This window comes from Melospiza georgiana, chromosome 7 (assembly GCF_028018845.1).
Source record: "Melospiza georgiana isolate bMelGeo1 chromosome 7, bMelGeo1.pri, whole genome shotgun sequence".
NCBI classification, from domain to species: domain Eukaryota; kingdom Metazoa; phylum Chordata; class Aves; order Passeriformes; family Passerellidae; genus Melospiza; species Melospiza georgiana.
The window spans coordinates 20,887,405-20,910,599 of record NC_080436.1 but is presented as its reverse complement, the minus strand read 5'-3'; the positions used below and the strand labels follow the sequence as shown (position 1 = coordinate 20,910,599).

The 23,195-nt window shown below is 37.7% G+C and overlaps 1 protein-coding gene across 1 annotated transcript in view; it reads right to left on the bottom strand.

Moving 5' to 3' along the window:
- The window catches only part of SLC25A12 (solute carrier family 25 member 12), a 45,133-nt gene extending 23,920 nt beyond the window's left edge, over positions 1-21,213 (bottom strand). The window contains exons 1-6 of the mRNA XM_058027668.1: positions 21,176-21,213; positions 20,636-20,689; positions 16,795-16,937; positions 12,018-12,133; positions 3,003-3,142; positions 408-554 (exon numbers count right to left, since the gene is read on the bottom strand). Coding sequence (XP_057883651.1) covers positions 408-554; positions 3,003-3,142; positions 12,018-12,133; positions 16,795-16,937; positions 20,636-20,689; positions 21,176-21,187 — 612 coding nt within the window. The 5' untranslated portion in view covers positions 21,188-21,213. The remainder of the gene's footprint in view (positions 1-407; positions 555-3,002; positions 3,143-12,017; positions 12,134-16,794; positions 16,938-20,635; positions 20,690-21,175) is intronic.
- Positions 21,214-23,195: the final 1,982 nt, after the last annotated feature.

Sequence of the window (23,195 nt, the reverse complement as noted above, 5' to 3'; positions counted from 1 at the left end):
TTCCTGAGATGTCATATATTCAAATATAAAAACTGGATGCTTTTGTCCTAAATAATTTCCGTTGGATTTGATGATTTTAAGGTCTGTTCCTATATGGTTCTACAATTTTATGATTATTTCTGTACCAAGTACTTTGCCCTGCTGCTCTGGTGGAAAGCATAGCAGACTAACTCAAACTGCTTCCACAGCACTTTAAACATGCAAACCACACTGCCAACCTTTTCACTACTGCAGCCAAGGAATGCTGCCATGTTTCACCCTGCCCACTCTATTATGAAGCTGATAATCTGCAGCACCGAGGCAGTGAGTAATAAACAGACAGAAGACAAAGTGGGAGGGAAGCTGTGCATTTTCAAACATCACAGCTATTAAACACTAAATTCAAGGCATTTTTTGTTAACACTTACTGAAACTAAATTTTCTTCCACAAATGGAGTTAGCATATGGGAGCGAATGGTAACCATGATCTCATTGAAGTCCAGCCCAGTTATCAGACCACTTTTACTTTTGTCCTTCAATGCAAAGGCTTGTCTTGCATGTTCTGATTGCAGCTCCTAGAATGAATATTCAGAGATAGCAGATTAGAAGCAAATTCTGTAACCCACTGTTCACAAAATGTTCACTTATTTCATATTCTTATGCTCCAAAAGGTCTGTGCATATAGACAATAGTGTAACTACAGTTTCAACTTCAAGGCCAGCTCAACTAAAATAAGAAGTCTGCATACTGATTTAATCCACAGATTCATTCCTCTGTCAAAGAAAAGCCTCAATTCAACTGTAAAGAAATATGCACTTTCACTAAATGATTTAAGAAATGCACTTCACATACCCATGTCCTCCCTGCTATCTATTCCTTAATTAAATACTTAAGTGCTAGAAAAACTTCTTATATTGATCTTGAAGACACAAAGTGACGTGATCTCTTACATATCCAAGATGAAATATGACTGGGCTATTATATACTAACTCACTGGAAAGTACTTGAAAATAAACAGGAGGACAGTGAAAATTATATAATATGGATTTAGATTGCCCCAAACAGCTATCTCCCATAATGTCACAAATGGTCACTCATTTCAGACAATTTAAAACTCCCATACAAACTGTAAAAACCTTCATACAAAGATCACTGTGGTAACCTAACCTCAAGATAATAACGATAGTTGTAAATTCTATGTCCAGAAAAAGTTGTTTCCTTCTATTCAAGCAAACAATAAAGCCCATTCAGCTGTCATTCAGGCCTCTAGAAGCCACTAAAAAAATAACCACGTTCTGACAGACAGTAAGAAGAGGGCAAACCATCTAGCTTATATCACCTTTACAGTAATTTCTCAACTCTCATAACCTCATGAACAACATTTTCTAGATCAAGGTACAACAAACCCACTCGATTCAAGTCCCAAACCCCAGAAGATGGCGTTAGACCAAAAGAGAAAAACAATCGTATATAAAAAGAAGGGATAAAAATACCCAAATTTTGTTCATACTGAAATTACTGCAACCCTCTTTTTTTAATCATACAATGACAGTAAGAAGCTACTGTATCTTACATGGCAGTATCTTGGAAACACAAACATAAAACCAGAACAGACATTTTATCATTCTGCTCTTGGAAGCATGTGCAGAGGAGGGCCATAAAAATGAGAGAGGACTGGAGCACCTCCACTATGAGAAAAGGCTCAGAGCTGGGGCTGCTTGGCCTGGAGAGGAAAAGAAAACAGAAGGCTCCTGGAAGACCTTACTGCAGCCTTTCAGTACTTATGGGGGGCTTATCAGAAAGATGGTGATAGACTTTTTAGTAGGGCCTGCTGTGACAGGACAAGGAGTAATGATTCTAAACTAAACAAGGGTGGTAAAACACTAGAACAGGTAGCCCAGGAAGGTGGTAGATGTTTCATCCCTAAAACCACTCAAGCTCAGGTTGAATAGAGCTCTGAGCAACCTCAACTAGTTGAAGATATCCTTGCAGATTCCAAGGGGATTGACTAGATGACTTTTAAAAGTCCCTTACAGCCCAAAATATTCTGTGATCCTATGAGATATTTTTACTTTCTGCAATAATTACAGATTATGTCAAAGCACTCTATCACTCCTTACTTTTAAGACAATACACACAAAACTTTTCTTGCATCAAAGGCAGCTCCAGAAGTACAAAACCTATTTTTCTTCCCATCTACTAGACAGGCAATTTTAAGTTATATAACAAGGTGGTCATTGTATGTTAATTCACGGAATTCAGTGCAATTACCAGCAACTCTGTGAACTTCCTTTCCATGAATTACAATGTAAATTTCTCCTAATTTGTTCTTTTTCCATCCTTTCTGGATGATATTTTCCTTTCCTTCCTTCTAGCATAATGTTCAGTTCATAATATGCTTTAACTATAACTTTTTGGCATAGCACAAAGTGCAATTCAACAAGTGAAATTCTTTAAAGCCCAATCCCTAAAGGGTAGTTCAGCAACATCACAGGAAATCAGATTTTACCTCCTGCAAGCTGACTGCATTTAAGACCAAACTCCCAGTATGTGTGTGGTAGCATGCATGCCAATGAGAGAAAAAAAGTGATAAGTATTAGAATGTTTATAAAAATAAAGAAATGGTACAGAACCAAAAACCTCTATAGGGTAGTTTTAATGGTCAATAATAACTGGCTATATTCAGAATGCTAACTTTCTCTGGTAGAGTTTAGTTTTGCTATTGAATTCCCATGATAGAAAAAGCAGACCCTCAACCCAAGTTTAACAACAATCAGTAAAAGAGTTATTTTCATAAACAGTATGTTTTGTCCCATTCTTTTAAAGGATGGTATTCAAGTTATGAGTACACGCTGCTTACAAAACCAGTATGGAGAAATAACAGTTCATCATTAGCTGTCAGGATTGGTACCAGATAAGGATTATCACTACCAGAATAAACTCAAAATTTATAATGGTATTAGCGTATTACTAAAAGTGAAATGAATTTCAGTTCCAGATTTGGAACAAGGTTAATAACTGACCTGAAGAAACTGAGTGAACTCTGAATAGTTAAGATGCTTCTTCCTGTTATGTCCAAAATGCAGTCGAATAAACTCACAGTCCCAGTTGAACGGGATTTGAAGATGAATAAGAGTTTGTTCAAAGATTTCTTTGACATTTGCTTTGGGGAGGGAAAAACAACAGGTGAGCCTTGGGGTACAGTAAATCTACAAACATTCCAGAAGGAATACAAAAAAATTATGATTTCAGCAGCTGTTTAAGAAGTGTTTTACTTTGTTAAAAATAATTGCTAACCAAACCTTTACAGACCTGTAAAAGAACACATTTGAGACAGAAATGATACTTTTTGTATTATTGCATAAAACCATGGAGTGCATGTTTTATTTAGTTTTAATTAAGAAGCAATTTCCCTCATACATGACAAATAAAAGCGATTTTGCATTCTGATATTAAAATCAATAGTGGTTCTCTGTCTCTGCCAGGAGTCAAATTAAGCCCTTTATCAAGAGCACAAATACCTGCACTACAATCTCAGGCAATATTTGTCATACTAAGTATGGTTTGATTGAAACTTGATTATTACAATCACACTGTCTGAATATGGCTATTGAAGATAGGTATAAGAAATGACATCTAAAACATATCATTAACTCAGCAGAAAGCACGTTATTAGATGCTTTTGATAAGGCCTTAGCACAAAAATCAAATCCTATAAAACATAATTGGTAGTCTCAGTTATTAAAATGTTTTAAGATAAGTGAAGATAGAGATGTCCTCCTTTAAATGAAGTAAAGAAAAAACCTGCCATTTCAGATTGAATTGTCCACATGTATACTGTACAACTGAAATCTCAATGCTAAACATATTATCTGAATTCAGGCAAAAACCTCATCTGAAAAACAGCATGCATTATTCATACACAGCATTGCCATGCTGCAAAACAAGCCTGCTTTTTGTGCAGATTATCAAACACATGAACTGTATAACAGGACATCTACCCATAACACATGAACACTTCAAAATTTCCCTCACAGTACCTGAAATGGTTTATCAGCCTAGAATCTGTTAAGAGCAAAATAAAATGCGGCACACAGTTAAAATTTAAAACAAAATACAAAATATTCTAGCTGATAATGCACCTTTTATACATTTAAACAGTTCTGCAAGGCAGAATGCAGTAAGAACCTTAATTATCATTTGAGAACTCTATCAAGACCGATGTACTTGAAGTAAATGTATTGCTTCCTTGCTAAAGGACTACTTGATTCATTCATAGTTTCAATTCTGTAGTCTATTAGTTCTAGTGCAAATCTAGGAAATCCACTACATGTTTTTGTCTTTTCAGTGAGAAAAGGAAATATCCAGAATACATGTCTCTAAAGAGGTACAAAATCAGATTCCTCGGCTAGATCACCTCCTTCACAGTTAGACTGAGATTACATTTTCCCAGGGCAGACTATGGCTAGTGATTAACCCTTACATATAGGTCAAATACAAGAGTCAAAACCCTACAGTTTAAACCAGCTTCCACTGCAAGGTAAGCTAAAGGACTTGTTAGAGTCAACAAGAAACCTAAAAAAACCTATTCTGACCATTTCTAACTGTCTACTCATACCTACTCCCAGTATCAATGTGCAAGGTGAGGGTTAAGAAAAAAAGAAAGCAAGCACTAAATAGATAGTGCTAAATTATTTTATTTTGCCATACTTCCTTTGAAAATTCTGTTTGCAGTAGATTTATTCATCACAGTTGCAGATCAAGGAATCAAGGTATGCACATTTAAATTCCCCACTTACCACTAATTCACTGCAGCTTCTGGCCAAGCTAGAGTCTCCATGTACTACAAACACAAACAGGTCAGTGCAGCTCATTATGGAGCCTGAAAAATGGCAATGAACCGTGAACAGAGCAGAAGACAGGCAGGCTTCACTGGCTCTATTGGCTCGGCTACCAATGCACAAACAGGGTGTTTAGTGGCTGCTACTTACATGGATGTAAACCTGACTGCTAACTCACACCGAGCTCCCCCAATGGAAACTTAGAAAAGAACATGCTGATGCAGCCAGAAAACTTAAATCTTATTTTCACTTGTTTCTGATAATTGTTTCTCTTAACCTTAGAGAAAGGTAAAAAAAGCCTCATTTTTTCCTTTAAAAATTTTATTTTCTTATTCATCTATGTTCACTGAAACAGATTTTTCACTTGTTTCTAGTGAGACTTAAGCCCCTGGTGTTTTCACAACTCTCAAGCATTTAACTGTATAGTACTTAAAAAAACAAGAATCAATTTCCTACACTCAATTTTTTTCTTCATAAAAACATTTACAACTACTCATCGAAATATCTGAAGTCAAGACTCATCAGCATATAAAAATAATAGTTAAATGAATTAATAAATTTAAATTTAATACTTGAGTGTATTGATACTTGATGAATTCCAGAAATGGCTAACTAGCTTTAATAAACAGTATCCAAACTAGCTTGCTGCCTCTCTCAAAACTGAGGTGCCTTCCCCATTTCTCTTTTCCAGGCAATCTCTCACACTCAGTATATTCTGCTTGTATTACAATAGTCTGGGTCTGAGGATATGCTCTGGTATATAATGCTTAACTACTTCCATGTTGGCTTGGTTTATGAAACACTTGGGGTACAGAGGCAAAACTGTGCACTCGTTCTGAAAAACCACTGAGCCACAGAATGCTTTAAGATGGAATGAACCTTAAAGATCTCACTGCAGCCCCTCTGACACAGGCAAGGTCACCTTCCACTAGACCAGGTTGCTCAGAACTCCATCCAACCAGACCCTGAGCACCTCCAGGGATAGGGCACCCACAACTTCTCTGGGAAACCTGTGCCAGTGCCTCACCACCCTCACCGCAAAGTAACTGACCCAGTTAAACCCATGGAAACATTAAATACCATTTACCAAAGCCACCTGAGATTCTCCACCACTTCCTGTTAGGTGCTAAAACTTACTATGTCTACCCAAGAGCAGAGGTGCTTTCTTCACAACTTATCAACAATACCTTTATAATCCAATTCTGCTGACTCCTCTTTTACATTAATGGAAATAGCCAACACCACAGCTAACATCTTGTGTGATGAGAAGCAGCAAACAGCCAATCACATTGCAGAAATTATACACAATGTGATCATCACCTACACTTTCACCACTCTGAATTATCAACAAATGCCCAATTTTTGACTTTTTTTTTTTTTCACAGTAGAAGCAAAGCCCTGACAAAAAAGAAAACAGGTAACATTAACGTACAGATGCTGGCTTTGCTGTTTTGTTTTTTTTTTCATCTTCCTCAGTCAAAACCTAGTAATGCTTCTAAATTAAGATAAACTACAAGTGTTTCAAATTTCCAACGGAGCTATTCTGCAGGGGGCAAACAGCAAATTATTTTTCAAGCCTTTCATTTTAGTAGGACATTTTACAGAACGCATTCATTGTCCCTGTCAATACATGTTACTCATTTACTAATGTCTTCTACTCTTTGCTCACCTTTCTGTAGTGGAATTCTTTCCTACTGAGCTGATAACTTTCTTTCCAGGCTTACAGTAATGCATTTTCCTCTCAGATAGGCATACAAGTCAGCAGCCTGATGACATACTCAACTTACCATCAGCCCCAGGAACAATAAACCTACTACTCTAGTGTACTAGTACATTACCTCCAAGGCGACACACATTCTCACAAGATTGCTTCAGAATTTCCCCACCCAATCATTTTAAACAAATTATAGATGCTTGGAGCAGCTATCTGCAGGCAGCACACACATGACTGGCTCAACTTCCATCAAACACTGTTACCTATCAGGCTCAGGAAAACAGTACAGAACCCCAAAGATCCTAGGCAATAATCAATTTCATATAAGGAGGAAGAATACTTTAAATTATAAACACTATGCGGTCTCGTTGGTGGCCCATTGTGGGGATGAGCTCCATACTCCCAGTAAACCTTGCAGCAGTACCTATTATTTATTTTGACTTATCAGCTCCCCAAGAAGCAGAGTGGAAAGCTCATACAATTCTAGTGCCATCAACCTGTTAACAGAGTTTGCCATTCCCTCATACCTGTGATAAAAAGCAATCACACTTCTTAGGGACAAAAAGTATAAAAGTGTTAAGTTTTAAGCAGCAGTATAAGTATGGTAAAGATTTGTTGTTTAACAGGGTTGTTTTGGGTTTCCTTAGATCTGTCTACTCAGTAATCTATTGTCCAATTTGTGCATATTTCATGCCTGATGTACATAATAAATTTTAACATTTACATGTTGCTGTTGTTCACTATTTCTGCTATCAGCATATTTTCACTTTGAGGAATAAATTAAGGAGCCACAGTTCAGGGCAGAAAGACATTTTTGTAGCACCTGATGCAGGAGCAGCTTATTAAAGTAATCCAAATGTAATACAATAATTAATGTGAGAAAGCTTAACTAGAAATAGTTACATTTTATTTCTACTCTTATTTTAAAAGGATTACTGATTCCATTGAAAGATGAATGACAGCCATAATAAAAAGCTGTCAATACATATGATCTTAAAATGAAGTTCTCCTTTTCTGTTCCCTCTTGTTAACCATGGTTTTGAAAAAAAAATTAGTAGTAGTAGCAGTAAGAGGGGTTCCCATTCTGCATTGCTCACAAGCATTCAAAACTGTAGTTTAAGCCTGAAAAAAAATCATACAACACGAAACAAAAGGAAAAACAAAGTCCTAACAGTGATGTTTCCAACATTATCTGCATGTATTAAGCAAAAGATACTTTGAAAACTAGTAGAACTAGTAGTTAGTTAGAGACAACTTAACAGGCAACTTACTAATTAGTAGAACAGGAGGCCAAAAAGAAACAGCAGCTCTGGTTTATAGCACTTGATGAAAACATGGATTTTTCCATCATATCCTCATGTCTGTAGTCATGTGATCATGAGTATTTTTCTGTTTATTTTAAAATATATTTACAGTCTTTATGGTTGCCAGCAGAACTTGAAGTTTTGAACTTTTGAAAGCAGAACTTTTAAATTTAAATACAAATACTATCATTTTCACCCCAGCTGCCCTTTTAGAAATGAAGGAGTACTAGAAGTGATCCCTGGTCCCTGAGAAATAATACCCATAGAAATAATGCAAAGCATGAACAGGTATTCAACTCCTTTCTCTTGCTCATCTTCTTCCAGTGTTCTCAAACTCTATGTCCTGATTAAGGGAAACCTGAACTTTCTCAGATTAAAACTTGTCTAAGTAACAGACTGGGAAAAACTTCAGTATCCCTGTATACTCAAATTCTGAAACTATTAAATGCTGGTTATTATTTCAGTTCACCAATATTGCACTATTTTCACATAGTTGCATTACGAGGCATCTGGTTGCCTTCCTCCCCCAATGCCTTTGGAGAAGATGCTGTTATACTTGGCAAAATATTTGTAATTAGATTTTGAGTGCAGGATGTTTTTAAAAGGCTTAAATACAGTTCCATAAATATTTTCCAATTACCTCCAAAATCATTCTGAATACATAAGACTCACAAACACATTTTAGCTCTATCCTTCTATCCATACCAGCATGTGTATTTAACTGAAAAAGCATCTCCAAAACTCTCCAGTTTATCAGAGAATGGCTTTCTTTGTGGTGACTCTACAAGGAAGAACAGCTGGAAAATGCCTTGAACTTGTATATTCCAATTAAAAGTGATGCAGTCCAGATCACTGTATGGTGTGCCAGAGAGATAAACTACAAAGAATCCTTTTACTTTCAGTTAGACAACCTATTTTTCAGAGAATTTTAGCAGATAATCACAGACTTCACCTTTTAAACACAGTAAAGATTATCTGCTTCAACACCAGAAAAAAAACAAATAGGTTGAGCAGATTTAATATTCAGGTTTGCTTTAAACTGAATTCAGGTCAGAAGACCCGAACAGAATACAAAAAAAATAATATTCCTTAGTACAGTAGTATTAATTTTATGGAGTGTTTTTGAATATTTCACTCATGTTAAGTAGCACAGTCAATACATGCCATAATCAAAGGAGCAAAGCGCTTGTCAGTCTTCTATGACTGCAGACAGCAACCTGAAAAAAATCACTTGTCTTCATCAGCTTTAGCTGTTAGCATTTAATTATTTTATGGATAATGCAGTATTGTAAGGGCTCAGCAGCAACACATTTCGCATAAAATATTCACCTAGGAAGCATTCATGAAGATGTAGGAGCACTTGGTTAGAAATACATGCTTTTTCTCTATTTCTCCACGATTAAAAACTTGTTTAAACTACACTGTCACTTGTATCAATGGGTTACTAAAACAGTCATTTTACTGCTTTTTATTCACCAAGCTGACAGCAAGTCCAGTGCAGCTGAAACATGTAGAAAATACTGAGCATGCTGTGCAGTTTGCTCGGGTAAACAGGTCCAGTTTCATGTCCTTGCACTGGACCTAGCTAACAAATGTTGCACAATACCAACTACACATTTATGGCAACCATTCATATAGGATTTCTGGATGTCCAAAGCTCCTGGAAAAGTGTTCCAAAGCAGTAAGAAAACAGTAGATGACATTAAAGTGATAGAAGGCTTCCTGTTTCAACACATGACATGGCAGACAAAGACATTGATTAACTCAGCATAAAAGTATTTCTACAAAATAGCTTCTAAAGTCTTCTTCTAAGACAGCTCTTCCGTGACACAATTAATACTTTAATCACTGGAGAGCTGGAAGCTAAGTATTTTAAGAGACAAGGAGCAGACTGAGGCTCAAGAGGACTGTAAAATGCTGAAGTGCTTGAGAATGGTTCAAAATCATGTCAGTAAAGAAATCCTACACAGAAGCAAACCCAACTAGAGCAGTTTGCTTCCGAAAACAGAGACAGCTCTAAAATTCAACAAGCACACTTAACTTCTCCCAGATCACTGAAAATTTGAGTAGATGAGAGTATTTTTTGAGAACATGTTATCTCACACAAGGCCAATGCTCGTTCTAGTAACTAGACCGAGCCAAGTTGATTCTGTCCCTTGCTTTGGATGCACAATGCAGAAAAACCTCAGCAAATCCATGCTGCTTCTGGCAAGACTTATTGGTTTGAGACAGCTTTGGCATCAATGCAATCACATCCACAGAGTATTTCATCTGAGCTAGAAAGTCTTGACTTGTGTTTGCTGTCATAACTAACTCATTTTACCTGCAGACTGGGTACCTTACACAGTCTATAAACGACTTGACTTGTCTGAGAGTGAGTCTCACACCAATTACTGGCTGAACCTACTCCATTTCAGTATATTTCCAATGATTTAAAACTTCAACTTTAAAATTTATGTTTCTGTAGTGTTCTGTTTTTACATGACCTAAACTCTGTGCCTTTATGTTTAGGTGGTATGAAAATGAAAGGGTGCAGGTCTCATCTATAAAACTGCCATAAGACTGACTTGGAAATGGACTGCAGTGTTACCATAGTCTGAAGATGTCACAGATCATCATTCACATTTTTCACAGCTGTATTAATATGTATGATACATGTATGAAGTAGAAGTAAGTAGACCATGTTACAAGCAAACAAAGAAAGACAAAAAAGCAGCAGTAAATGTGGGAACTGCAGCACAAAAAATATGTCACCTTACCATATGTCATCTTACCAACATAATGTTAAATATAGTAATAATTGCAGTATAATTAATCTTGTAAAAAACATCCAAGAAACCAACAGTAAATTTAAAATTCCCTCAAGAATTTTCCTTTCAAGATTTATCAGCCTTACAAAAAAATCAGAAAGGAAGATAAAGTAAATTGGTGGTTTCTTCTGTTTTACAATTTCTCGTTTGTGTTTTCTTTCAGACTTTAATTATATAAAAATATCAATTCTCAGTTTAACTGAGAAATTTGTATACCATCTGAAATAGCTTATGCTCAATTACAGAATCAGATATTTCAAGTGTTCTCATGAGAGCTACCATGTTCAAACCCCCATTTTGTAAGATTATTAAATAAACCATCGTTAACATGGTCACACTGATTGTAGTAGTTTGTCCAATTCCTAATGACTGCATTTACAGACTTCACCTTTATTTAAATTCTAAAACATTTTTTTTTCAAGATGATGTGTATCCGAACTGCTTAGTATCTGACTCTTCAACTAATGATGTAATTTAACAGGCACCATAAGTCAAACAATTTGTTTCCATAAAAAGACCTTTGCTTTTTTTTCCCAACAAGGTACATCAATTTTCATAATAATGAAATAGTACAAACAGCAAGTGGTTACAAATCCAAACATAGTTTGCATTTTCTTTATTGAGTGCTTTATTTTTTTAGATAGAAATAACATTTAATTCTCATTCCATTTTATTAAAATTCTTACCATTGATTTATCTAATTTTCATAAACACGAAGTTTTAAAAATAAAGCCTAGTCCTCCTTAAACTGCAATGTTAATAACAGCTATTTAGCAGTATCACAAAGCAGTATAGTCAGCTTCAAGACTTTGGTCTAATTACTAACTTATGTGATTAGGTAACAAAACCAAAGGCCAAATTTTCTTCCTAATTTTGCAAACATATAATCAAGTTGTAAGTTACACTCATAACATTAAAGTAAGATTTGCTCCTCAAGAAAAGGAACAGGAAATCAAATAATTGACCTCCTAAATTTCTATATTGAGCTCTTACTGTATGAAATGACAATTATTCAGAAACATGTGAAGATCCAGAACATATCTTAAAACTCCCTCATGGCTGAAGTAGTTTGAAGTCCAGGACACAGAATTTTACTTAGGACGACACTGAACATCACTGTATTTATTTACTACTTCAGGAAAATGAAAAATCTTGATTCAAGAAGACAGAGAAAAACATATTTTGTCTCTGTGTACTTCTTAGGCTAGAACTGAGAGAGGAAAAAAAAGTTCTACTCATGCAGAATCTTAGAAAAACAGTAGAGTACTGCACAAAATGCATTTCTATGCACCTGTGCTCATGAACCGCTATTATGATAGACACTATTATAATCAGATTCTTAAAACTGTTTTTCTTTAGGTATTCTTACCAAATGTTACTTCTCCATTGCCATTCCTGTCAAATAACTGAAAAGCAACAATGAATATTGCATCTGGAGTACACAAAACAGATTCAAATGCCAAAAATTCTTGGAAGGAAATTAACCTAGAAAGGAAAACAGAAAAGTTATAACAATTTTTTAATTGTTCATAATACCAATGATAATTTACATTTGATACTCTAGAAAACAGTGTAATCCAAATAAAAATTTAAATAAATTAAAGAAAGATAATTAACACTCTAGAGACTGAAAAGTATGTTATATTTAAGCAGTTAACATTATGCAACTTCCTCTATGAAGCCAGTGAATTCTCCTGGAACACCTACAAGTTATTACTTTTGAATTATAAATGTAACCAGTGCCTGAAAATTAAGACATAAAAACACCACAAAAATCCTAACAACATGAAATTTACAGGTCTGTCATTCTAATGCTACATATGTATTTCCACTGAGAAAAGATACTGTAATGCAAGTACAGGAATACACTATAAAACATTCATTTTCTTAAAACAAAACATAACATTCATAAAAACAAACAGGTTCAGAAAAAATTACACTTTACTATGCATATGGAAAAAAAATACACTCCAAAAATAACATGAACCACAAGTCATGAATTCAGGGCCAAACATAAAACATCTGGGCTCAAGGACAGACAGCACAAGGCAGGGAAGGATCTGAGTGTCACAGCAGCTCACAGGATTCTGAGCTGTGTGTGCAAGACAGTCACTGTGCACAACCCAGGCTGCACACAAAAATCCAGGTCCTTGTGGTCACCACAGACAAACTCAGACTCCAATGTATGCACAGATATCTTATTAGATAAGTAACTTTTCTAGAGGAACTCTGCTTATTCTGACTAACGCAACAAAAAACCCTTCAGAAGGCATCCTAATGCTGCATGTATGAACTGCTGCAGAAAAATAAACATGAAGCTAAGCACAGATAAAGGATAATGCTGGCACAAGAAAATATGGGATAAATGACAGGATATATATTTTAGCATGAAATAATCAATGGAAGTAAGAATTTCAATTACATCTTTTATATTTAACAAAAAATTTCCTATATATCAGTAAATGCTGTTAAAGCTGAGAATATCACTGCTTCCTAGAAATTTTCCTAGAAAATGTATATAATTGATCTCAACTTAGTACTCATCATATGAGATCATTAGCTCATAGTGATTACTTCAAACACTACTGCTTACTGCTAAAGAGACAAGTACAAAGTCTGCTCCCCACAGGAAAAAAAAAGAGAAGAAAAATCACAATATTCACACTATTCATTACTATATCTAGTCTTTCTCTAAGTACACATGAAGCAGAATTGAGATACTCTAAAAAGGCTAAATATGTCAACACTCTTGTATATATGCACAGTACACCAAAGACAGGAAGAATACAAAATGATCATATTTACCACATTTTAGCCAGAAAAATCAGAGATATGAGAATGGCTCTTCACATGCAAAGTCAATTTCATCCAAAGGATGATCTTGATAAATAAAGGGTTAGTGTCAAAGAAACAAATGTTCCTTTAAAATAATTGTAAATACTATCATTTCAAAATATATCTCAGATACATGCATAAAGTTGACACACAAATTAACTCTTAACCAGGAAGCTTTATAACTGAAAAAAACCAAGTGCTGATCTCTGTAGAATGCACTCAGAGAAGCCTGAACCTGAAAGAAGACATCTTTAGCAGTCTCACTATATCAGTGCCTACAGCCAGAGGAGACAGAACCTTCAATTTCCATTGCACACACTCAACCTGCAATGCCTCGGAGCAGGGACAGCCTCTGTGATCCTCCATCAGCCACCAGGGCAGAATAACAGGAGCTGCATTGAACAGCATGATGAAGCTGCCCACCCAGTCACTACTCAAGCATCATCCAGTGAACCCACTGCATTACAGAGTCCATAACAATATCAAATCACTCACCTTTCGTTTTATCTGTAACATTTAAAAAAAAAATCTTTTCCTCTGAGTTCTTCTGTAGTTCTACCCTTCAAAAGCACACAAAGTAATAACCCTTGTGTTTGCAATTCTTCTCTTTCCTTTTTTCTACAAGTCTTTCCTAATTTTTCCCCATACAACACAACTTTTCAGACATTATGTATAGCTCTGTTGTGACTCTTCATTAGGTGAAATATCAACATTATCTTGGGGACTTCATTTACGAACACATTTCCAGATTTAAGAATGATATACTGATAAAAACAGTATCCAGAAACAAGCAGTTAAAATGAAGAATTGTGAATTACTACTGTCAAATTCTGTAGGTCTGAAGAGAGATCAAAATATTTTAGCTGGTTTTAGCACACATATATATGTGTAAGTATATTCTTCAGAGAGGGTATTTATCCTATCCTAAAACCAGTGCCTGCAGTCTGGAGATAACAGGAGTGCTTTCAGCATCAGTGAAATCCTATTGTGCTAAATAGATAACAGGCAAGTTTAAAGCAAATTCTAATTTAGAGGATGTCTCATAAATTTCGAAGAACATGCATTTGTAACAATGAGGAATAAACATTTTGGAAATGAACAGTCAGCTGTTTTAAGAACTACCTTAATGAGCTCCACTAAAGCAAACCAGTCTTGTACAGCAGTATTAGGAGAAAGCAATTGTGCTCTGGAACAGTTAAGTAAGGATCAAGTTACCATGAGAAAAAAAGTAAAACAACTTTTTTTTATACGCATGCCTACAGAGAGCCAGTTCCAAAATGTGTTGTTTCTGTAAAGTGCCAAACTTAAACCTAAAAGAAATAAAAAAATATTAACAATGGAAGCAACCACCATCAACACTCTTGAGTATTTATTTCAAGGGCAAGCAAGGCTAAGAGAACATGATAGCAGATATAGGAATGAAATTTTGTAACAGAACCCAAAGCCTCTCAATGACTTGCTGCATGACATTGGGCTGTCATTTAATGTAAAAATATATATACAGAACAGGACTACAGCTATGCTGTTGGACTTCATAAAGTCAGTCCTCAGAAAGATGCAATGCATCCCAGAATTCAGTTTAAGACTACAATAGCTATTAATGCCACTAGAGTCTGGATTTCGATCTATTATAGCTCATTACAAATGAAAGAATGTAAAAAAAACCTGATGTTGATAATGGGGCTCTAACAAATTCTTCACATGAAATATAGATTGAATATAGATTAAAACCTTTAGGAAAAAAGTTTCAAACAAGTATTCAAACAGATAAACATTTTACACTTTGAACTATATAGCAGTGCAAAGTAAAAATCCCACTCTTCCCATGAAGAAGGTGGCAAAGCACTTACCCATACTTGATTATCTCACTTCAAATACTACCCAAATTTTTTTTTAAAGCAATAAACAAAAACAACCAAAAAAAATCTTATTTACAGGGAAAGTAACAAAAAGCAATATCTAAAAGTTCTGTTCTAGCACTAAAACAAACTGATTACCTACTGTAAGAAAGGCCCTAAAAGACATTTTCTGAAGAACTGCACACCACAAAAGATAACCAACACCTTTCAGAGAAACAATATGCTAAGCATGTTGGTTTACTTTATCAATTAAACTATTTTGAACAGATACATACAAAATTACCTTCTCAATCCATAATAAAGCAACAAACTGAAGCCATGTATTGGAAACAGAGACAGGTTACTAACATTTATCTAATATATGTATAATCAAATACATTATCAAAGTGCTGCAGCCCTATGAAAAGAAAAATCATAGAGCATTACATCAAACCGGAAATCCTATTTTTGTCATTTAGGGTAAGAAGTATTCAGCACATACAATTTCATTTCCATTGCACAGATACTGTGCAAGCTGCTCAGGATACTAAGCAAACTAATGAAATGTTCTATAGCAGAATGCATGAAAACAAAATTTAAGTAACCCAGGAAGTGAAGGAGATTTCAATTAAAAATAAGTTATATTGACATATTTACAAATGCATTGTCTACTATTTTAATGGCATTTTCTTCTCAACAAAATAACCATTCACTTCTGCATTCCTGACCTCTTCTCTGATCCATCTTAACCTTCTCATTTTATGTTAACAATGTCTGGGCCTCCTACTACAGTCCAAGGCCAAAACCAGAATATACACAGCAAAAGAAAAGGCTCCTTGGAAGACAAATGAGTTAGAGGGCACTACCTCAGCAGAGCAGGCATTTTGTACAGTGGTTTCAGGGAACTGCCTAAAAGCAAGCAGGAGCATCTATAAGCAGAGTTGGAAAAACTTCATGTGGTGTGACCTGATCTTCATTAGGCAAACAACTTCTTCCTTCATCAAGTCACTAGTGTCTCTTTTCTAATAGTCAGCCTTTTAAAACTACTGCAGTGGTTGGATTTGAATTGCACACTACAGAAATAAGAAAGCTCTTCCCTATTTTTGTTTTTAATTACAGGTACTGAAGACTCTACATAGTACCTGATGATGGATGTGGACATATAGAAAAGAACTCTTCTAAGGCAACTGTACTGTATTTACCTTACCTGCTGTTCAACTTCCTCAGCTTTTGTAGAATTTAACAAAATATCCTCAAAATAAATCTCAGCTTTAAAAAATCCATGTTAAACACTGTAATTTTTTTCTCAGTTTTCACAAATTTATAGTCTATTGTACTTGTGAAAAAAATCTTCTCATTTAAATAAGTATAAAGTGTAATAAAATCAATAATATATTTTAGAAGATGAAGTTATCAAACTCATGTATTCAACATTTAAAAATGCAAGTTTCAAATGGAAAGCAAAATTCTCACCCATCCTTAGTTTGATCTGCCACTCCAGCCAACAGCTGCACTGTTTTGGGATTGTGATGTGGATCTGTATGAAGTCCTAGGTATTTCTGCACAAAATCCGAGGGGGTCATGTAATGCTCCCCATCCTTCTCAACACTTGCATACTAGAGTAAAAATAAAAAACCAAAGCCACACAAACAAAAATTAATCCATTTAGATGCTTATTATTTGTGAACCAGTATCTTCTAATTAAAAAAAAACATATTTCAGAAACTGTCAAGTAATTGTGAAAACTTACAAAAATTACAACCATGGTACAGCATTCCATTTGCAGCTACACTGAAAACACAGTACATAATTTCTAGTAGCAGATATCTTCTGAATAATTGCTCCTGATATTTACTATATTTTGGAAAACATAAATTATTCATTTTCTCTTTTTGTGAGAAATAAATGTTCAGATTCATTTTTATCCTGAAAGTAATGTTTTTAAGGAAAAATTCACACACAAAGTCAGTGATTGCTTAAGCATCTCGTGTATCTCTTCCACAATATCAGCCTCTCACATCACCTCATCACCTTTTACTCTTCCACCCTACAGCTGTGATGATAGCTGTTTGCAAGACAGCACTGTAAACCACGTTACTGAATCTAAGGAGAATTAAAATAGAGTATTTCCACTAAAACAGGAACACAAAGCAGTGGACAGGAATCCCCTAATTGAGCACTGCTGCCAATATGACAGCACAAGGAAACTGTGGCTTCCTTGAATCAACTCTGAAAGGTTCTCTTCTCAGCCATCCACACAAGTGACTGAAAAACACCTTATGAAGCACAATTCTGCTGCAAGACATGAAATCCAAAGAAAACGTTATGTTTGAAGGCCCATCAGACATGCAGAGTATGGAGCATATCTTCAAGAATCACTGAAGTCAGCTGACAGTAGAGTGCGTATCAAAGACAGTCACAATCTAAACACAGTCTTTTTTTCTCCAGACACCAATTTCTCTGAGTTTATCATTAATAATAATTTATAATAATACTTTCCACGATAAAAACTGTTTGGGGGAAGTTTTGTTAAAAAATATTGAGACAAAAATAATTAACTGTCAGATACATTGAACTCCATATGAGAAGGTCATGGCATTTTGGAAGAGTTTGGCAGAAAGTCAATAAATTAAGGCCTGACAAAGTGGCTAAGCATGGAAATACATCAGTCCTATGTTTGCACCATATAACTTACATCAAGAATCTTTTAGCCCAAAAAAGGCAATTTTAAATTATAGCTTAATTTGAGTATAACACATAACATATCAATTAAATCTTTGTTCTTCTCAGTCTTGAATTCTGCTAGTTTGTAACACAAACTTCTTAGTATACATTTATAGATTGCCTCAGGTAAGCACTTGATGAAGTGCTTTTAAAACATCCTCACATAAGACAAACATACAAACCCCCTACTCTAGTTTACAAGTTGGTGTTATGTAGCACCACACTTTCAGAAACAATGTTTTGGAAATTTTTTTTTTGTTTCCTTCCCTACGTTGCTTGAACAGGTTACACTTGAATTCAACAGGCAGGGAATAATTCAACAATATTTTACAAAGGCTGACTTGTTTAAGAAAAATAAGGAAGGTTCGCTAAGAAATCTGACAACTGTTTTTTCACCCAACTCTTTCATCCTTCTGTGATAATTTGTTAGCAAATTTCTTCATTTACGGTTGTTACTGAAGTCTTTGGCTAGCAAACACCTAAGAGGTGACTTATTTGATGGTGCACAGACATGAAATTTCAATGCCTGCATTTCACAGTTGCAGGATTAAGAGAAATGACAAATCTTTTAAATGCAAATCATCCTTTATCTTTTTAATCGCTTAAAACAGGTAGAAGAAGCAGATAGCACACTCCAGAAGTTCTGAAGAGAAAGGTACAAGGTAAACTGCACGGCAGAGGGCACATACCACACTAGAAGACATGCATGAACAGAAGGAAATTTAAGCAGACTCTCTATGATTAAGGTGGATGGTGACGAGGCCTAGAGCTCACATCTTCCCTTCTAACCATTTCCAAGGGAAGCCAAATTTAGGAAGGAATGCACGACCTTTAGCTGAAGTTCACAGAAGAGCCCAGCACTTCCAGCAAGGAGCACAACGTATCTGACCCCTAAACACTTGCAATATTTCATAACACAACCTTCCACAACTTTGTCTTGAAAAGAATTCTCTTTTATTTTAAAGCCTGCAACTAAGTTCAATTTCTAAGCATCAAAGAAGCCCACAATTTCAAACTCAACAATGCAGAAGAAATGCAAACTTTTTTCTAAGCTTCTTTTTTACTGCAATATCTCAGATACTCAAAGATAGGGAGGACTGCTTCATATTTTTCATTCCTCAGACTATCAAACAATCCACAACTTCATTTGCATGTTTCTTTGAAGAAAACACAGACATGGGGAAGAGCAAAAAGTCATTTTTTTAAGCATACTGTCTGCTTTTTAGGTCAATAAAACATGTACTGTCAGGAAGAAAATTTCAACAGCCAGTGGTACAACGTTCTTCCTCTCTGTTGCCGTCTGTATGACCACTATCAAGAACTTCAATTGCTTATTTCCAGAAGCAAGAACTTCTAGTGACTGGATGTCAAGAATCATAAAGACTGCACATTTACAACCGAATAATGTTTTGACACCTCATTTCACTTTTCTTCATTCAAATGTGCAAAAGCATTTTGCGAAAAGTTGGAAAAAGGTGTTCTAGAATCACATTTTTATACTCTATTAATATATATATTTTTGTTGCTAGTTTTTTTAACATACTCTAGTGTAATCTTTATCTACAAAAGCTGAATGCCATGTCAATCAAAAATGAGCCTGTGTTGGAGTATCTTTTACTAGAAACTAAATGTTGAGCTTCCACAGTTTGATGCCAGTATTCTAAGTGTTTGCACTCCAGCAAAGTCACAGTGTAATCCAGTATGCAGAAGAAAAGGCCACCAAAATTATGGCTGGGCTATAACTCCTCTCTCAGGCAAAAAGCTCTCTCTACTTATCATATATAGAAATTGCTAGATGGTATAGTAGAACCAGAAGATATATATAAATAGTTAAATAACAGACTTCATTATTTACAGTATTAGCTCTAATTTTATACTCCTACATTTTTAAATAGAGAAAAGCTTAATGAATATACTGTGTAACACTTAACATTAGGGGGAAAAACATATTTTAGTACTTTTGAAATATTGGTAGTCCTATTATGAACCTAAAAGACAGTTCTTGTTCTTTTTATTATTCCATATGACTGATTCAAACCTTCTCAATAAAGTTTTAGGATTGACTGGATTTTCCTTTCTGATCATGCTTTACTGAAACTAAGAGAGTGGAGAAACTTTCATACTATTATTTATATGTGCTAATTCTAAGGCCCTGCAAGGGATAATATTACAAAATATATAAATCTTGAGAAATCAATTTTAAGTTCTAAAAACATTGCCAGCGGTCCAACCATTTGTACGAACACATATAAACCCCAAGGACAAAGCATACAGTCATGGAAGTGGAATTGTTTTGGATTCTGCAAAGGGGTATTTAAAAAAAAACAACAGTACTTCTTTATAATTATTTGCTTTGTAGAAAATTAGAAAATAGTTCAGGAATTTATTTAGCATTATAATTTGGAAATGGTATCACACTTTGTGCCAGCAGCACTTTCTCCTCAATGCCTGACACGCCCGTCAACACACTAAGCCCGCAAAGTGAACTTCTAAGTGTTCCACCAGCACGACATGAGTTTGATGCCATGGCAAACTGCTGAAATGGCAAAACACCGAAGTCTGACACTCAAGCAACATTAGATCTTTTTACCTGCAAAAAAATATTTCGTAGTTCAGCAGGATCTGCTCTTTTGGTTGAATGCACCTGTAAACACAAGCAAATAAATGCTTCGCTTAGCCGGGCCGCTGTCAGAGCGCAGATAAACCGGCCGCGCCGGCCGCGGGCGGCAAGCCGGGGTCCCTGTCAGACCCACAGGCCCAGGCTGAGCCATGCCCGCGCTGCCGCGGGACGGCACCGGGCTCCGCGCCGGTGACAGCTCCCAGCGCCGGGCTGCCTGCGAGCGGGGCGGCGCCCCGGCCCCACAGAACGAGCACCACCGCCACCGCCGCCCCGGGGACCCCGGCCCGCGCCCCTCGGGGCACTTCGGCAGGCGGAGGCAGCGCGGGCTGCGCTGCCGCTCCTCTGGGGCCGCCCCGCCATCGCCGCCCCCGCGGCGCCGTTCCCCGGCCCCCGCAGCAATCCCGCAGTAGCGGCGGCAGCGGCCGCCTCCTCCCGCCGCCCGCCTGCCCCCGGCCCCGCGCGGGATCCGCCCGGCTCCTCCGGCCACCAGCGGCGGAGCGGGAGAGTCACCTTGACCGCCATGCTGCGCCCGCCGAGGAGGAGGAGCCAGCCCGCCGTCCGCCGCCCGCCGCGCCGCCGCAGCAGCCGCCGCCTCAGCGCAGCGCTGTGGGCGAGCGCCCTGCCCTGCCCTGCCCCGCCCCGCCCCGCCGGGTGCCCAGGCGGCGGCCGCACGGTGTGGGTCCTTGGCGGGGTGCTGGTGGCACCTCCACAGTGCAAACGGAGCCGCTTTAAATGCTGCTCAGTCTCATTTGTGGCGTAAGAGGTGCAGCCGTGCCCCTGAGGCTCAGCAGAGGTGAGTGTACCTGTTGTTTCAAGTGCCGAAACTCTTCACAGCCTGAAACTCTGGCAGCTTGGCTGCAAATCGGCTGTAGCTCCGTATTTCAAACATAGAACCTGAGGCCCAAAATCTGGCTGGAACTCAGCAACTTCTGACAGGGTCTTATAATCCTTTATCAGCAGAGCACATATATGCTTTATACTTCAAAATGAAAGGCATGCAGGCCAAAGCCTTAAGAAAGGGAAGGTTTATACTTTATTCCAGCAGTTCAATCACAGTGCTTATAAAACCTGACTTAAATAATACTGCGTATTTTGTCTTGCTGTGCTATTTCAAGGGCCCAACAAAGTGTCCTTTATTAGATGTCACTGGAAAACACAAAAAGGGCAGATTCTGGTACTCCTCAAATAATACAGTGAGATATTAAAATACAATACTGGAACTGGTAGCTTATAATGGTGGTCATGAAACAATGACTCACTTAAGTTTAAAACAACTTTTCTCTGGTAAACAACTTTTTTTAGTTACGTGTCAACAAAGCTTTCTGCATATAACTTTGAGTTCATATACTACATATATACCTATGTCCCAGCTGACAGCAGTTTTGCTAGAAATCTGCCTATTTGATAAGCATCTGACCACCCAAGCATCTTGTTCAACAAATCCATATATATACATGCTAGCTGAAAGTGTCATGGTTTAACCCTAGCCAGCAGCCAAGGCCTACACAGTCACCCTGTTCCCCCACCAGCAGGACTGGTGAGAGAATTGGAAGGGTAAAACGTAGAAAACTCGTGGGTTGAGATACAAACAGTTTAATAGGAAAAGCAAAAACCACGCATACAAGCAAAGCAAAAAAATGAATTAATTCACTGCTTCCCATCGGTAGGAAGGTGTTCAGCCATCGGCAGGAGCGCAGGGCTTCATCACCTGTAGTCACCCGGGAAGACAAACATCATCACCCTAAACATCCCCTCCCTTCTTCCTTCTTCTCCTCCTTATATACTGAGCATGATGCCGTCTGGTTAAAAATATCCCTTTGTCACTTGGGGACACCTCTCCCAGCTGTGTCTCTTCCCAATCTTTCATTCAGCCCCAATATCCTTACCAGCACGGCAGTACAAAAAGCAGCAAATACCTTGGCTCTGTGAAAGCCCTGCTCAGCAATAACAAAAACATCTCTCTGTTATCCATGCTGTGCTCAGCACAAATCACAGAACCACAGAATAAGCTGAGTTGGAAGGGACCCTCAAAGACCAACTCACTACCCCCACACAAGCCACTGTGGAAAGAATTCTACCCCAAGCCAAACCAGCATAGCAAGTACCAAAGTGCATCAAAAGCCAGGCCTTTGAAAGAAAACGGCAGAAATCCCCACGCTCCTTCCCGCCGTAGCTGCAGCAAGCGGTTCAGCATTGAGCGTTTTAGTGTTTTGCTAATGACAAAGCTCCGGTTGTTTGCTCGGCCAAAGCGGAACTGCAGCAATGAGCAGCGAGGTGTGTGCGTGAGGAAGGAGCGGGGGCGGCCCCTCGCAGGCGGCTGTCCCGCCCGGGGAGTGCTCCATGCGGGCACGGCCGCCGGCACCGGGGCAGCGACGCCGAGCCGCCGCACGTGAGAGAGACGCGAGCAGCACTGCGCACGCGCGCCGGCCGGCCCGCGGTCTAGGGGGGACGGGGCGGGGCGGGGCGGCCACGCCAGCCAGCGCCAGGCTCGAGGCAGAGCTGAGCATGCGCCCGGGCTGCGCGCGCCGCA